This window comes from Lineus longissimus, chromosome 6, assembly GCF_910592395.1.
Source record: "Lineus longissimus chromosome 6, tnLinLong1.2, whole genome shotgun sequence".
Lineage (NCBI taxonomy): Eukaryota > Metazoa > Nemertea > Pilidiophora > Heteronemertea > Lineidae > Lineus > Lineus longissimus.
In genome coordinates this window covers 15,011,276-15,029,414 of record NC_088313.1, presented here as the reverse complement: position 1 = coordinate 15,029,414, position 18,139 = coordinate 15,011,276, and the positions used below count along the sequence as shown (strand labels likewise).

The 18,139-nt window shown below is 41.2% G+C and overlaps 1 protein-coding gene across 2 annotated transcripts; it reads right to left on the bottom strand.

Moving 5' to 3' along the window:
• Positions 1–270: 270 nt before the first annotated feature.
• Positions 271–17,094, bottom strand: LOC135489131 (cerebral peptide 1-like). Of its 2 annotated transcripts, none has more exons than XM_064774329.1 (4): positions 16,969–17,094; positions 10,444–10,756; positions 2,721–2,808; positions 271–1,069 (listed from the first exon to the last, which is right to left on the bottom strand). In XM_064774329.1, the coding sequence occupies exons 2-3, from the start codon at positions 10,750–10,752 to the stop codon at positions 2,764–2,766; spliced, it is 354 nt and encodes a 117-aa protein (XP_064630399.1). In that variant the 5' UTR covers positions 10,753–10,756; positions 16,969–17,094; the 3' UTR covers positions 271–1,069; positions 2,721–2,763. The 2 variants fall into 2 exon arrangements, with proteins under 2 accessions (XP_064630399.1, XP_064630398.1); XM_064774328.1 differs by having other exon boundaries at positions 2,725–2,808.
• Positions 17,095–18,139: the final 1,045 nt, after the last annotated feature.

Below are 18,139 nucleotides of genomic sequence, written 5' to 3'. Positions count from 1 at the left end.
GACACTAACAACTGAGTTGCTGCTTAGAGGGCAGCTCTGGCGTGCATTTATCACGTGGACAAGAATCTTATATCAATCCTTCGTGCCAATTTACGGATGTATCAATATTTCTAGCGCCCTCTCCACAGAAACCATGCATGTCATTATCTGCGATGTCTGCCGCTAGCCCTCCCTTGAACTGTCCGTTACGTTCCGTCAGTTCATCGATGAGGCCGACTAAACCAGAGTTATTCCTTAAGAGAATGAGCACAAAAATAAACATTTAAGACATTTTGAAGACAAAATAAAAATTTTATTTGGATGACCACAATGTCATATTTCAAAGATAACAGAAATGGATGGGATGCGCGTGTCACGTGACAAGTAAAACAGCCTCGGATTTTACCGAATAAAGATAATCGTTTGTCCTAATATAGCCTTGACATGAAGTATGTAAATCACGAATTGTTGAATGATATTGTGCCCAGTATGAACTGAAAAATCGTGCGTTTCATGAAGAATTTCGTTCCAGAATGTTTCCCTTGCAGTCAGGTAGCAGCAATTTGTGTTCCCACCAACCTCAGCTGCCCAAAAGCCTGAAGACACCTCTCTTAAACATTAAACAATGCGGCCCATCTTGTTTGAAAAAGCGCGAAATGTTATCAAACAGACAAACAAATACATCAAGCGTTCGGGAAAGAAATTCTTCATGCAGATTTAATACTTTTCTTCATCCAATCAATTCAATGTCAAAACATTAAGGCAGACGACTGTTAAGTTCAGAGTAAATAAATATAGGTACAGGATTGGTTCAAGTCCGGGGTAAATAAATCTTCACACAGGATAGGTTGACAACTCTAGGTAAATGAACATTCGCACTTTGTTGGTTAAAAGTTCGAGGATATTTACAATATGAATATTTTTGGACGACGATTGGCGTACTTTCGAGTTCTTGATGAGCTACATGGGGTCAGATTCCGTAACAGATTTTACGGTTTCTTGTCTATCCTTCTGGGTTTCTTGACCTTCTTGAAGATTCGGATCAGCCTATTTACATTTTCGTGGTGGGGGATTGTGCGATCACTCATATCTGCAAAGAAAAAGAATATGTGGTTAAGTCCAATTTGGTAAAGGAAATGTTAAGTTGATGATCCACTTCGAGACGTCTCTGGGAAAGCACTTTCATACTGAAAGTATCTCATAACTGTGCGGTTCCAGTAAGCAACGGTCTTCTTTTTAGCGTTTGCTAGGCCATCGACTGTCCCTGCTGATCTGTAAATAAATTCACTTGTTCTTCGGAGCTGTTCTTTGTCTCCATAAAGCTGGTAATGAACAACATCAGACAGGTTCCTTCAGACCAAATGTCATTCCTAACGGTTGCCAATCTTGGACGTGGCCAGGAGGATGCTTACCACAATGCCCCCTTGCCACTCCATCTCTACTTGTGATATTCGACAATTGTTGTCAGGGCAGTTTTGGGCACGGCTTATTATGCGCCGAAATCTGCTTCATATGACCATTTCAATTATTTGTAATTTCCACAATCACTCCTGCCACTCGGTGGGTGCGAGTGGAGATAGTGTGAAATTGCCCGGTGGCCCCGTCTATCGCGAGATAGATAGTCAAGATGCGTAATATTTTTCTTCATTTTGTCAGAGTCGCGCTCTTGGCGGTCGTTGTTTCCACAACACAATCGCCCAATTAATCCACATATCACCAAATTAAATCCACTTGTGGCATTGCTAGTGGTTCGTAATTACCCAACCACCTGACACTGCTTCTCAATTTCCCAGATCTATCCGAACCACCGAAGTCGCGAAATCACAACCTGCACCAGGCGTATAGAACGGTGTTGTATAGCTAAACGCCCCAAGTTCCGTTCGTTAATACTATCAAGGATCATTTAGATAATAAAGAAACGCTATTAGTTTTTCCACTAGACTGCGAGCCTCTTGCGTCTTAATCCTCCTTCTTTTCATCCGCGCTTATAGCTACTTTTCTGACTTTTAAATGATTACTGATGCTCATCTGTTGAAGCTGAGGGGAGTTTAGAGTTGTTGAAGTTTTATCAATGTCATGCCGATCCACCGTCGTTGTGCGTATATCCATCCTTAGGACTGATATTCACCGCCGATAAATCGGCATGATCAATGTTGGCGTCTTAATGGAAAATGCTATTCGGACTAGTTTTCGAACTATCGCCAATTCGCCACATTTACCGAAAGCAGCGCCTCTTGGTAAAATGTCAAGATTGCAAGTGACAAATACCTGGTAAAAAACCGCAAGTCTATATTTTGACCTTTGACACCGGATATTACGAGCGGATCTTGCTGACACCGCCCTGTCACGCGAGAAAAATATCCCAAGATACTGCTCAAGTTTTATCCGGTTTGACATCATCCGGGACACGAAAGTCTATGGCTTCCTAATGAGGAAGGCTTGCCAGTATTGAGCTAATCTCCTATAATAGTTGACATGTATCATCTGCCGGCACTTTCAATTTACTTCTACAGTTTTTATCCCGAATTTAGGTGCGATAAATAACTTCACTAAAGTGCAGCAAATCACTCCTAGAACATTTTAGAGGTTTTTGAGCTTTTCAAATCCTTTAAAGTTTTTTCGGCCAACACAGAATATGCAGGATTTTTTGAAAGATGAAACACCCCTTATCTTTTGCCGAGGATCTGAAAATCAACCTCATAAACCTTTATTTCTCAGAGTATAGAAAAAAATCAACGTACCTACCTTTTTAAATATCGTAACTCTATCACTTCTCTCAGTTGCTTAGTTATCTGTGCTGGCGCATGCGTTAATTCTTTGGGCCTCGGCCTGTAATAAAACAAAGGTTTATAGCATGAATATTCAACTTTCAGTATACATGTATATTGAAACTAAAGGTCATCCATCTCGTGATTCGTGTCTCATGATTTGACGTATGACATTCACGACACTCTTTAACGCCGACATAAATATCAAATTCATCAGCTTAAAATAGAGGATTTCCGTTGAAGCTAGACGGAATTATTCTGATATAATACCCTCGGAGATACCATTGTTTCCAGATAAGACGTGATGGGTGGTGAAAACATGAAAAATGCCTCGTGAATCTTGACTTTGGGCGAGGTCGATATAAGCTTTATATCAATTTGACATACGTCTTATATCATTTGTGGCATAAAAAAGGATTAGTGTCAAAATGAGTTTGTAAAAGAACATCATTTGGGACATCACTTTGGTATTTAATTTCAAAATGCACGAGGTGTGACTGCCCATATATCGGCCGCCGAGAAAAGTTCTCCGCCAGGTCCACTAAATTTGTACCATGCTTGTCGATACTCCGACAATATCAGGAAGAGATGAACAGGGATCAATTAAGCATGTATTGTCCCAAATGACTCAAGAGCAAGGATCGCTCATTAAATCTGACATGCATGCAAGTATACTCTCCAAATGATTCTAGAAGGGATCATTCATAGCATGTGTCTTTCCCGATTATCAAAAAAATGAATGTCTTCTCTTTACTCTTTCTCCTATAAGAGATGGAACTAAATCTGGTTACGCCCTGGATCCAAAAAATGGGACGAAGGGACGAAGCTGCTCTTTCACAATTTAAAAATTGAACTCGAATTCGAAAAGAATTGTGTCAATACGTTCTGAGGCTGAAAAGAAATGTCAACAAATGTCGTTGTGTAGACTGAAAAGCAAATGCGAGTGTTGAGTTTCCTAGGGACTGTATTCAATATCAGAACTTGAAATTGCTCGAAATTGCTCCCTACCCTATATCATTTCTTAGATTGACCACTTCCCAGCCAAGTTTGCCGCCCCCAGCATATCTTTGGTACCTCATTCTTGCATGATAAGGGTTATTAGGTATCATTACTGGCTTTCCCCACACACTCATCATTGGGGGCATCAGGGGGCGCGGGATGTGACTGTCTCTGAGTGGGGCCAGATATCTCCGAGTCGGGGCTAGGTTGGTGATTTTCTTCTCAATGATGTCATTCTTGGGGCACCGTATAAACTGCTCAATATACTATTGGTAATCAAATGGGCAGGAAAAGCGTGAAAGGTTACTTCGTGTCAGTGACATTTGTGCAGGTATGCCAAAAGCACCAGACCTCCACCAACCTCTTTCCTCGCGCGAAAAGGAGCCGCCAACTTTGGAAGCCCGCAGCACACTAGCCGCCTACTTTGGCGACAAGAAGCGTTCGGCTGACGCCTCTCGACGCCAAAGTTGGCGGCCAGTGGATCCCGGTCAGAGCATACCTGCCCAAAGTTGGCGTCCAGTAGCGTCTCTTCCGCCACTTTAGGCTGCCCTTTTGAAATCATGTGACATCAAGACGCAAGCCTATTGGCCATAGCCTCGCCGCCGACGCCAAGTCAGGCGGCAATCCGTAGCACACCTGGCTTCTTCTTGCGTTCAAGCGCGGCGACACGCGTCAAAAATCAAACATGTTAGATATTTGGCGTTTAGATGCGGCAAGTGGCGTCAAGTCGCGTTCGCCGACGCCGTTCGTAGCAGACTAGGGATTTTTCTGGCGTTCAGGACTCTTGCGGCAAAAAACGCCTGTGAACGCCGAAGTTGGCGGCTAGTGTGCTGCAGGCTTTAGGAATTGACCAATCGGAAGACATGTAAGCGCCATGCGCCGCAAGCATCACCCATCAACGATGTCTCCCATTGGCTAATACCTAAATAGTAATCCCAGCAGCAATTCCTGCTGTAGGAAGACCGCGTATTTCTACTGTGGTCAGTTGTGAGCAGACACTGGCAATGATACAGTTGCAAGAATTACGATTTAAGAAATGAAATGATTAGCATCAACCCGGCCAGCGATTCTCTCAAAGGACAACAAGTTGCAGGAATTCAAATTCGAATTCGGGAATCCGTGGACAACATCAAGTGTAAAATCTTCCCTCTCCCCATCTATCACTCAGTGAAAGTCTTCTCCAATCACACTTAGCAGTCCTCTCTAATAATACGATCCCATCTAATGACAGATGAGGGTATCTCTGGGATAAAAATTTGCCAACTCAACCAAACGCAATTATGAATCGGAGGGATGTTGGTGGGTTTCATAATTCACATGATTCAGACTGATTAGGATTTGGTATGCTGAATATGTCAGGTCACGTCGCGTCTTTCCATAAATCCAGATAGGCCTTTATTTTTTTCACGCTCACTCTAAATCACATCGATCGCCAACAAATGCATGCCGTCTGCTGCGCGCTTCTAACTGTTAAGCGCCGATTGATTTTAAACAAGGAACCCTAAGATATACTGTATACCCAAATAACTCATATGATGTGAGAAAACGAACTTTGGTAAATTTCAATTATTGTGCAAAACCCAAACACGAAATTGTCTATAAATATTTTTGCAAACATCGTTTCTGTTAGTAAACTACGAGAGATTACCACTCGTGATAGCTACCGTATCAATGGATGAGATAACGACATTGCCGATACATCTTTTTTCAAAATGTTCTACAGATTTAGTCATTGCCCATTTGATACGAACATTTAAAAACATTCCGTGCCGAGGCGAGAGCAATTTTTCATTTTGATTGGACATGAGCACGTTTCGTGGTCTATCACAAAAAGTCGTTGACTATCTTTTACGACATGTCGTGAATTGATGGGGAAATCGAATGATACATGCTTCATCATATATTAATACAAATAATGGTATTATCTTGAAAAGAAAATGCCAAAATCTTGCGAAATCGTTTAAATTAATTTCTTATCGAAGGTGCGCATTGCGCACTCAATTCTTGACCTTTACTTTCTTATGACGGATCTCCTTGATCTTTACTTTCTTACGATGGATCTCATTTACCTTTACCTTCACGCGATCGACCTCCCTGACCTTCAGTTTCGCTTGATGGATCTCTTGGACCTTTACTTTCTCACGATGGATCTCTTTGACCTTTACTTTCTCACGATGGATCTCATTTACCTTTACCTTCACGCGATCGACCTCCCTGACCTTCAGTTTCGCTTGATGGATCTCTTGGACCTTTACTTTCTCACGATGGATCTCTTTGACCTTTACTTTCTCACGATGGATCTCATTTACCTTTACCTTCACGCGATCGACCTCCCTGACCTTCAGTTTCGCTTGATGGATCTCTTTGACCTTTACTTTCTCACGATGGATCTCTTTGACCTTTACTTTCTCACGATGGATCTCATTTACCTTTACCTTCACGCGATCGACCTCCCTGACCTTCAGTTTCGCTTGATGGATCTCTTGGACCTTTACTTTCTCACGATGGATCTCTTTGACCTTTACTTTCTCACGATGGATCTCATTTACCTTTACCTTCACGCGATCGACCTCCCTGACCTGCAGTTTCGCTTGATGGATCTCTTGGACCTTTACTTTCTCTTAATTGATGGATTTCCTTTGACCTTTACTTTCTCTTGATGGATTTCCTTTGACCTTTACTTTCTCTTAATGGATGGATCTCTTTGACCTTTACTTTCTCTTAATGGATGGATCTCTTTGACCTTTACTTTCTCTTAATGGATGGATCTCTTTGACCTTTACTTTCTCACGATGGATCTCTTTGACCTTTACTTTCTCACGATGGATCTCTTTGACCTTTACTTTCTCTTGGTGGATCTCTTGGACCGTTTCTTTCCCTCAATTGATGGATCTTCTTTGCCTTTACTTTCTCTTGATGGATCTGTTGATCTTTACTTTCTCACGATGGATCTCTTTGACCTTTACTTTCTCTTGGTGGATCTCTTTGACCTTTACTTTCTCTTGGTGGATCTCTTTGACCTTTACTTTCTCTTGGTGGATCTCTTTGACCTTTACTTTCTCTTGGTGGATCTCTTTGACCTTTACTTTCTCTTGGTGGATCTCTTTGACCTTTACTTTCTCTTGGTGGATCTTCTTTGCCTTTACATTTCTCTTGGTGGATCTGTTGATCTTTACTTCCTCATGATGGATCTCCTGATCTTTATTTTCTCACGATGGAACTCTTTGACCTTTACTTTCTCTCAATTGGTGGATCTTCTTTGCCTTTACTTTCTCTTGATGGATCTGTTGATCTTCACTTTCTCTTAATGGATTTGTTTATCTTTACTTTCTCACGATGGATCTCTTGATCTTTACTTTTTTATGATGGATGTCATAACAGGTATTAGAACGCGGCAGTTCTAAATGTGAACTTGAAGCATTCCGGTTGAAAGATCGCACTTCTCGATTGTAAACTTTTGACGAAGTCATAATGAACTCCTTGAAACTCTAAGAATTCTTAATAAATTTTAAAAGATCGAAGCTTCAATCATAAAGACAAATTTCCTCGATGCTTTTTTCAAAATTAATGACAGCAAATTTACCAACTAATTATGGCGATTTAGTTTCCACCGAAGGGATCATCGGCGGTTTTCAAGAGGTGTTATTAAGAGTAACGGTGTACTCTCTTCGTAAACTGTAAAGATTGGAGGTGCTTCGGAAAGGTTTTCCTGATCCGATTTCGGTGACTTTTTACCTCATTAAATCAGTTGTAATTACATCACGCGCTAGAGAACTAAATCTGGTGTAAGATTATCAAATCGAATGCCATTTTTGAATCGATGGAACCGCGATTTTTTGCGCATGTTTTGTGGATGCTTATCGGGAATAATATCGCCAATTATTGTAAAGTGAAGATGTGCAACTTGGGAAGGCATCCAGTATTTTACTTTTTAAGGACTTCTCTCCGGATGGGCAGCGCGGCCGGGCGAGTAATGCTTCTGGGGCGAGGTTAACGTGTCAAATTTACAAAAGATGAGCTTACACTCTTTGAATTTGAAATACAATACGGTTACTTGAACTAAAATATCTGAATAGCTGTTGAGTCTGCAAATAGACGTCTAGTTTCGTGGAACTTTCCATGCGCGTCACACTCAGCCCCACTCAGCGGATTGCTCCTAACGGCCACTGCTTCAACCGAAACCTTTAAACCTGCTATCATTATCTAGCATCTTCATATTTTGTCATCAATAAATGAAATCAGCGATTTCTATCAACCTTCAACAGAATGCCAGCGGTTGTCAGCGACGCCATCCAACATTACCAATTCAATTTACGCAGCACCACAGCTATCAAAATCATCCTACCTTTTAATTACTTAAACTTTCGCAAATTTGCTTCTGCCTTCAAATTGTTTCGTTGACAGGGTTGGCTCATTAGCAGTGTGATGTGATCGTCAAGCACTTTAAAGGTGTACTGTACCCAGTAATCAGGCAACGTGATCTGCAATCAACGTTTCCATCGGGATTATAAGTCAGTTATAATATGCTTCGCGGGCTTTTTGGGTTGGGCCTTTTTTTACAGAATTGAGTTTGTTTGATATTTGCGCCAAGATTTTTAAAATAATCAGTTGTTAATAGTCATTTAATCCAATTTAACATGAACTTGTTAGGACGTTGATACAATTTTCATATGATTTTGTTAAGATTTACCTTGGCATCAATGGCATTGCAGCAATGCCATGTTGTCTTTTTTTTAAAACGGGTGATTGGCTCTACTGTTCTTTATGAAGGTCTCGGTGATGATTACCATGCTCCGTGCATTGAAATAATCTTTTTGAAGGTGCCAACGACTTTCAGAAGCCAGTTTTAAGGTAATTAACTCTGATGATAAGACTGATCTTTCGACAGCTAACGCGTGCCCATTACGACTCTCGAAAACATACTTTCGGGTGGGACCAACTCAGTTAAGTCAACATGGTTTTACATCTGTTTTTTCTCTCTTGAAATATTGATATTAGGTAATCTGGGACTGTTATCACGCCAGTTAAAGGCGCGTCTATCGTCAAGTAATGTAATTTCGAATGGTATGACGAATCCACGCCAAGTATACCGCTCGAGACTTCCTCAAACTAATCCACACGCACGTTTTGAAAGGAACATTCGTGCTCAGTCAAAGACCGTGTTGTCCCTTAAGTCATGATATCTTTTCTTAATTAGCTCGAGAAACATGATACGAGGTCGAAAATGCCGTACCGATTTTTAGGGGGAGTGGCATATCATGTCTGTCAGCATTTCGACGAGCATTTAAGTGATCTTAAAGGTATTTTAAGAACACCTTCACCCGCTTGTTGTACTGGCAAGTAACGATATTCGCATGCTGAAATATCGGGCCAAAAGGGAAATATCTCGCCTCGGTGGAACGTGTTGCATTCTCATGGAGGATCTTCATTCCAAATATTGATTAGGCCTATCATCTTGCTTATATCAATGACTGTGTACTGAATTGACAGTTTTTGCCGACTGTGACATTCTTACATCATACCTTGAGCTATATATGTCCTGTTTATGTGTCAGAAATATCCAGTTCCTTGCAAGATAAGCCGGTAAATCGTTGGCGCCGTGATCATAGTCGGCACGGTATCAGCTGGTGGCATCATAATCATAATACTTCAACAAGGCTGCATAGTCTTTTGCTCATATGTTGCCATTTTATAGGAGAAATAAGTTTCCTGTCAAAGGTGCAACCATCCATGGTGTCCCATTAACCTCCTCATTGCAAACCCGATTATACCCCTAAAAGTTGGTTGGTCCTTAGTCGAGTTGTCAAGTCTAAATCCCTTAATTTGATATCGCCATCATTCTCAGGGAACATTAACCTGTTTAGCAAACTAATAAGGCCAGTAAATACATTTATATTGCAGTAAGTGAATTTACAAGTTAAGTTATGATATACATGTACCAACTTGAGCACCCTCGGTGAGGACGGCTCCTTCAAAGCTTGTCGCGTCATCAACGACGGAAATCAGATGGAGGAAGTTCCTGACTACGACAAAGATATTTTAAGTGGTGCAAAGTCAACCGCCAGCTTTCAAAGTATGTTGTATGTACGGATGATGGCAAGAAAGTTCACTCTCAAGCTGTTAAATACTGACCTGACAGTACTCAATGACGACGACGATTTTAAAGTAAATCAATTAAAACATTCGGATGCAATTAAAGTTGAATGCAGGTGTTCCCTCGTCGATTTCATTGTGACATTGGCAAACTTGTTGAAAATGCCAATAAGCTGTCGCACAGCAGTTGCCAAGTTCACACTTGACGAGATGTAGGATTTACTGAGCATGTTGAATAAGATTCTTGTAAAAAATTTGCCATGTCGGCGGGAAAATACACTTCTTTTTATAAAAACACAAAACCTATGAATGTTACTTTCGATCATTCGAACTTGGAGCTTCGACGGGATGATATTTTGTAGGGTCCTTTCAACTGGTGAGCGTCGGCCTCAAAAGGTGAATTTATCTGGCCGGATTAGTCGGCATCAGCATCCCCGGGTCCGATGTTCGTCAAGTGTGTTTTGGTCCGCTAAAAGTGGGGAACATTTTGAATACAATGACTGTATAGGCTACATACATTTTCATGAATAACTTTTTTTCTGACAATCTCAAAGTCAATCCCAGCGTTTGTGTGCGAGCTGTCATACGAAAGAAACTGACTTACCTCAACTGCTTTGTAAATATAGTAAATCACGCCCTGGTTTAAGTCTTCACATGGTGCGCCGTCGATGTCTCTCTTGCCCCAACCTCGTTTGCCCCAGCCGCGCTTGCCCCAGCCTCGCTTGCCCCAACCGCGCTTGAGGTAATCATCTAAGGCGCCTTCTGAGTCATCGTCGCGCTTTCCCCAGCCTCTCTTCCCCCAGCCTGGCGCCCGTTTGTCCATGTCTTGGTCTGCCGTTTCGGCCGCGGCGGCGCTGGCGAAGATCTCGAATACCAAGAGACAGACTAGGGTAATGGCGATGTAGAGCTTCATGTTTCTGAAATGACATTTTTAAAAGTTTGATTAGTTATGATGGGAACGAAATTATGGTAGGCTAAGTAATACATTCGAGAGATCCTTGATCGGGAAGTCACTCCCGCGAAACTTCCTGAAAAGTTTAAAGCCTTGTCAGCTGTAAAACAAACTATTGCGAAAAGCACCAGGAAAAATTTACTGACACGTCCAATTTGCCAAAAAAAACCCCACCTTCATCAAGGGAATTTTTCATGAATTGAGTGAAATGAATTTTCCATTACGGATAATGATATTTACATAAGGAATGCACGTCCCTGATTGCAAGACAAACAGCGGAGAGTCAGCTTTTTCATTCATCCTCACATCCTTTGCTGCATGGAAAGTAGCGAGCTTAAAACATTCAGTTCTGATTCCAATAGCATCTTCCCACTGCGGCCGCAGCGAGTATTTGGTAAAATTACCCAGTTGCGTCGTGGTGGGAAGCGGAAGAAGTAAATCGTCAAAAGACCACTGCGACTAATTTTCAATTATCATGCAGGCACAATAAACGCTGGTGCCGAGCGTAGTTTTACCACAGCGGAAAACGCCCTAGTGCCCTTTGCTGATGCGGCCCTACCCAATCGCTAGTTGACCCCGTTGACCAATCGTCGGACCCTGTATCAGGCGAAATGCCCTCATCCGAACTGGGCGAACAGGGCAATAAATGTAGCTTATCCCGACTTTCATACGTTTTCGTCACTACTATCGGAATCCACGTAACCTTGCGGGTCAAGATGTAGTTAGTTCTGCTGCAGAAATCAGCCTTGCCATCAGCGGCCTTTCTGGACATGTTATTTTTCTGGATGATGCTCAGTTATCGTTGTGACAACGATGGTAGGATAGGCTACCTGAACTACCGGTCCCCGGTCGTCCCGAGAATTCATTTGTGTCGTTGGTAATGGGAAATCGCTGACTAATCGATCAGTTAGAGTTTGCCCGTATAAATCAGCTTCAACAGACTGTAATGATATGTCGTGTCTGTCAAATTCTAGATTGGAAGTCATCAATAAATGGGGCAGTCAATGGCAACTAGTTGTAATTAGAGAGAATATCGTCCTGGGTCTTCATTACGGTATTGCTTAGATTGAAAAAAACCTTCCCGCACGTTTTTTTTGTGCAAATTATATGTCCCTGTCATATTTGTCAAATTCTTCGGATGGGGATCACCAAGATCGTCAGCTACAGATTCAACAGCGTTGGGTCCATCTTACCAAAGCGTTCACCCATCGAGGTTTTCAAACGCATTAATAACTCTTGCAAAAAATATGTACATGCATGTATATTGGTTTTCGGTGTTCATGCTTCTTGATAACTCTTGACTACTCAGTCTATACGTCCATCCGCACAGAGACTTGGCGATCTCGGAACCTTTATTTGTCAAGACGAGCTACTCCAGAAACCATTCCCTGTCAGCTTAGGTCGTATTTCAGCGAGTTGCATGCCCATGCGGATTATAGTGACCCCAATCTCCTTCAATGCCAGTGTTTGCATGCACTTTTGGTTCAGCGTCTGCAACAGCCACGGACCCCAACTTTTTCGATTTTGTGTCGCATGACCTTCAGCTTAACGTAAACTAGTAGCTGATTTCTGTCATTTTTGGCAAGCAATAACCTTGGTGAGTGACATCACTGGCCTTGTTCCCGGTGAATATGATAAATCCTCTATGAAACTGATGCGAATTCGGTTATGTATCTCGTGTCGCAACTACATAATTGGATCACCGTCTATAGACAGCGCGCCTTCCGTGAGATGATGATATTGCAGTGTCATGATCATCCGGTTACAGCACGTCCACCTTTTTTCTCAAAAATGTTTTTTCTCATGGTTCGGATTTGGAACGACACAGCATTCGAGGTGTTATTACATGTACATGTATATACAAATACTTTTTTTCTTCAAAACCTTGAGATTGTTCGGGAAAATGAAATACCCCTAAAGGTATTTGAGCTTTTTAAATACGTTTGTACACCGTCCTTAATCGAGTGATGATTCGCAGCTACGCGCATTTGACCGATATGCTATTGTGAATCTCAATTTTAGATTACATCACGAACGGCACATCCGATTTTTAAAGTGAGCATTGCTAAAACCTGCTTATTTTACCAAACAAAACGGAGGGATTTTGTTCTTAGTCAAGGAATTGTATTCACGTTTAGAATTAAATTAAAATGTTGAGGGTGGGTGGATTCAAATGTTTTAGGATTCGATTAATAAAACTTCTAATTACATGTACGATAAAGAAGCTAAGCCGGAGGTTTCGGGAAGCCTATATTATCATCCGAATATAAATAATCATCTGAGCTGAAGATGACGAGTCATATGTAGAAGAAATTCGCTACGAGATGAGTGAGATTGTGTGTCATGGACATGGATTGTACGATGTTCGCTGACTACATGTTGAGCGCTAGGTTGTCTTCTGGGTTGGCCCGCATGGGCAGAAGGGAAACGTATGCTCAAGGCAAGAAAAGTTTGTAAAATGAGGTTTCTGATATTTACCACAACCAGGGAGGTAAACGGTGAACACTCAGAGCGTTGAGAGACTGATGAGCGCTCCTGCCATATCTTTGTCTTGTTGCTTATTTGTGATTTAGTTTGCTAAAGACCGGCACGCGTCGTTCGTATTCATTAACCTTCCTTTTGACTCGGGTAATACATATAGAAATAAACATTGCCAAGACACTCCATTCCACAGTTGTTTGCACGCAACTTGGCTTTAACTTGGGCACTTGATCCGCGGTGTGCATAAGAGTCATGATAGTTCGAAACCCAATATCAGAATACAGACTCCTACTTTGAATTCGATTGAGCTTTTCTTCTCAATACGTTCATGCCGAGCGTCACCATTTGGGGATCAAAGGCCGGGGTGTCGTCAGCTCAACCCGACAACACATTTTATGAAAAAAATCGAAGAAACCGGTAATGTAGTTATCTTTTCTTCAAATAGTTTCCTCACTTACAAAGCGCTTTCAGAGCATATGTTGGGTAGCTGTTTTCCTCTGCTCAAGTCGGAGATTTAGTTAAAGGGCTGGTGTAAGCAGAAATTGTCCCCCTGGAAAAAGTGTCCCGGCGGTTCAATCGTAATTCTTACGGATTTTAGTATATCATATGTTCGTTATACAGAGCTTGCAGACATTTTAAATTATTTGAATGATGTTTTTTTATCTTGGTGTATGTATACGTATTGGAAAATCTCGAATTCCGTTTCGAACTTTGGAGGAAAGAACATTTAGCCTTTAAGAAGAAACTCTTGGTGAACTCCCATACTGAACCACTTTAGTGTTTCAATCTAATTTTGACTCCCTGAAAAGAACACAGAGAATTGCTAATAGAATTTCTGGTACTGATTTATAAACAGTCTAATGATATTTTACCCCTATATACCCTCCATTAGCTTAAAATTGATTAGGAAAAAACGAATATACAATACGTATATTTTCACTACCGGTGAGTAATTACTCCGATCTGATGACATGAAATGTATCTTTGAAGAAGACTAGTTCTGACTAGTTGTTTGGGTCGACATGCTAATGTCATGCAAGGAGGATAACGGGAAAGTCCCAAAAAAAAGAAATGTGAGATTTGGGTGGAAAAAAACGAATTTTTTTTTCTCGAAAAATGCTTGTAGGGATTCCAAATCCGTTGAAAGCTTATACAGTAGACGATTTCAAGAAAACCCATAAAAAAATCAATATCCCCCCCCCCCCCCCAGTAACACCTGTTTCTTCTTGTTGACTCAACCAATGACTACAGAAAGGATTTATTTTTTTAAAGATTCTGATGCTGAATTGTTTGAACGAGCACTAGAGAGTAAAAAATCCTCGTCACTCGTCCTCGAGAACAGTTTTTCCTCTTCAACCACACCTGTTCGGCTGAAGAACATCACTATTTTACTGGAGCTGCGAATTCGAGTGCGGAGTGGTGGAGGTTGACCCCGCTTACTCTAATATACCAGAATATTCGGCAAATCTTAATCGGTGGTGGTAATGGTGGTATTACAGTTTCCTTTTTTCTAATACAAAAAATCACTCAAACACCAACCGATCTATCAATAATTGTGTCCCTTTTCGGCATTTCATCCAACCTTCCAGTCGATTTTGATCAACGCAAACTTCTCGGCGGCTGGTAAATGCGCAGTCGACAATCGCCATGCAAAGCAAAGTTATTGTTCCTTGTAATGTGAGTAGTCGGTAAATTGGTACAACTCACTTTCTGACCATTGTTGTTAACTAGATATTGTCTAATTGCTATGCGATTTGATATTATGAGGCACATAATTAATGCCAAAATCTTTTATGTTATAATGTCAAAACAACCCGACAGAATGAAAAACTCCATATGTGTCCTGGAGCGAGATGACATATGACAACCGAATTCAAACTTTGTTTCTCGATGAGAAAACGACAGATGCTGGCTATGAAAAATGATTGCTTTAGAAAGTTGTCAAACAAAGAAATCAGGCCTTTATTAAGGGTAAGTTTACACTTTCAAAGTGAGCAGATGACTCATTTGGCTCATTCTCACCCGATGTCACTTGTTTGCTCTCATCCAGGGCACGAAGAACTAAACCGCTCCGCAAACGAGAGTTTTACCGCACCCTAAAGGCCTATTAGGCTACACCACTGCGATGAGCGATAAAAAGATCGATACATTGCAGGTTGCAGCTTAGAGTAACCGTTTCTAGTTGCAGGCGTGGCTGCAGCTTTTACAGAATTTTGCTCGCCCTCCGTCGTTTTCGTTATGAACCAATAACAAATTATACCAATGTGTTTGTGTATTTGCCGTTTTAGCGCGCAGCTGGTGATTAAGGGAAAAAAGAGGAATAAATATGGGTGGCAACTTCAATAATCTAAAGCACGGGAATGAATAATTGCGCGCAAAAAACTGCTCCTCGGGGTGACTGTGGAAAAACCGGTCAATAAATCACAGTTGGATGTTGAACAGATTTTCCGGTTGGTTGACAATCTTTCCAATATTTCGTCAATTTGGCCGCCTATAATTTATCATTCCGCAATATCAAGCAAAAAAGCTACCGAAATTATCAGATTGGTTGTGCTATCCCAATGGGAATTGCATTCGGCAACATTTGCATGTCCTAATTTATGCTCGGAAATGGTCGGGACAACTATACAGGTCCCTGACATGTGGCGGATGGGTATTTGCGTAAATGCGTAATTGAGTAATGATTGGCTGAAACATCTAACATGATCTGAAGCGGTTGCCCGCGGTTTATTTAGCGCTTCTCTAAAACTGTAGATGTTCAAAAGAAGTTGGCGTTTACTTAAACTTGGCCTGATATCCATCCGGTAGGCCTAAAGCTATAGCCTATAGATACTATCTAGCAATATTTCAAATATCAATCATATACATGAAATACAACAGTTTATCAGAGCTGCTGATCACCAATGCGAATGATCAAGCAACCAAGAATTATCATACATAACCAGATCAGTTGAGCTAAAGATTAGGAATGATACATAAGGTTGAATCCCCCCCCGTAGTTTCGTCGATTTTCCCGCGCCTAGATAGTGACGTCATAGCCTTTCTCATAGGGCGGATAGGGGACGTGCGTCATCTCAGAGCTCTTCAGTACTAGCGTATTGAAAGTAGACTAATGCATTTTTATAAAACTTCCACGTCCAAACCTCCGCATGAACTGTTAAGAGGAAGCGCCAAGAAGGCTGGGTGACGATCTCTCGCAGCATGTCACGCATGTGGCAACACACATGATGAATTTCCTGTCATGATGGTCATGGTTTCTTTTAAGAACGCAATCGGTCGGTCCGTATGCGATTCAGAGATATTCTTGGATTCATTACTGAAGAAAACTTTATAGTTCCACCAGTTCGTACCGTAATGTTTCCAAAACACAAAATCGATACTAAAAAAACTTATATTCTCTGAATGCAACGCTGTAGAACACACCGAATACGTGACCCCCGTCAAGTCGAGTACAGAGGAAAACTAACAATAAGAAATCTAATACAACACACATCTATATGGAATTCAAGGATTTACAAACAAAGTTACCGTTTAAACTAAACAAGTCAACTGGATAAAGTTTGAACTACTCCGTCCTTAGAAAGGGCTGTCGAAAACTTTGCTCCCAAAACAAGACGATAGTAAAAACGGAAAATATTCCTTCAATTCGACTCAAAGAATAAACCTGTTCTAGAACCATCAAACTTCACCACCTACCTTTAGTTTCCCGTCAAATCCAGCGTCCTGCTATGTAAAGTTCTCGGCGTGTTCTCTTCCAAGTTCAGGATTCCCCGCTTTTAAATCCTAGGACCCCCTCCCAACACGCATGCGCGCTGTGGTGTCGTCTGCATCAATCGATCTGCGTTTCAGGTGACTCGTGGGAAGTGGTAACCGGGGACGTGGGCGATGGTTGGTGCAGATGTGATTAGCCACAGTTTGGTTTGATACAAGGGTCATCACCGCGATAACCCTCTGTCGTACAATAATATACTTTGGCTTTATACAATGGCATTTTAAAAGTTCCTGTTTTCTTTAAATTTTGTGGCGAGTTTGTCAATTGACAATCGGAATGTATAATGCATATTTTAATTGCTTATTGCTGAACATCTTGTTACCAAAGTTATGTGCTTGTACCGATGGAACACTAAACAGATGTACATGCACGTGCGTGTTTCATAAGTTTATATCATTAAAATACCTACGGGAACTTCTTCCGCCGCAGGGCTTGCAACAAACAATTATCAGAAATGTCTGTAAAGCAAGATAATTATGTTTATTTCATGACTCCATATGGAATAATTTGTCTTTCCTCCACCAATAATAAAGGAAAACTATATGCATTTTACAATTTAGTGAGGAGCCAAGTAGGTCAAATTAAGTTATACAAAGTCGCCGATAGGGGTCTCTATGATCTAACAGTACACCGAAACTAGTCTAATTCATGCTTGCAATCCGCGCTGAAACAAAACAGCATGCCCCTGACCGTGCATACTATAGTCACATACGGCTTAACTCCCCGATGTAACCAAAAGGTTTTCTGTGACAAATTAATGTAATCAGAAGCTAATATCTAAATGTTGGCTGGCTTGTTAAACAAATACTGCTATCATATTCGTTATAGTATTTGGTTAGTAATTTCACAACCTATATTTGCATTTTTCTGTCACAGTAAAATCGGGCTTTAAAACGTCAGCAAACACTCCCGAACCCCAAAGCTGCGATGAGCGGCAATCAGTCAACACGCCATAACATGATATATACCGAATGAGAGAGAATGCTTTGAAGCCTTGCATTAGGGACGTTTGTTTGTGTTCATTTGTTTATTTCGAGTCATAAATTACGCGTTTTATTGTTGGTGTCCGAATTAATTCAACAATATAAAAAATTG

What these genes read in the sequence shown, in the direction of transcription:
- LOC135489131 (XM_064774329.1), bottom strand. Translation starts at nt 10,752, where the DNA reads ATGAAGCTCTACATCGCCATTACCCTAGTCTGTCTCTTGGTATTCGAG. An exon ending in ATATTTACAAAGCAGTTGAG is followed by an intron (nt 2,809 to 10,443) that starts GTAAGTCAGTTT and finishes GTTTTATTACAG; the next exon opens with GCCGAGGCCCAAAGAATTAA.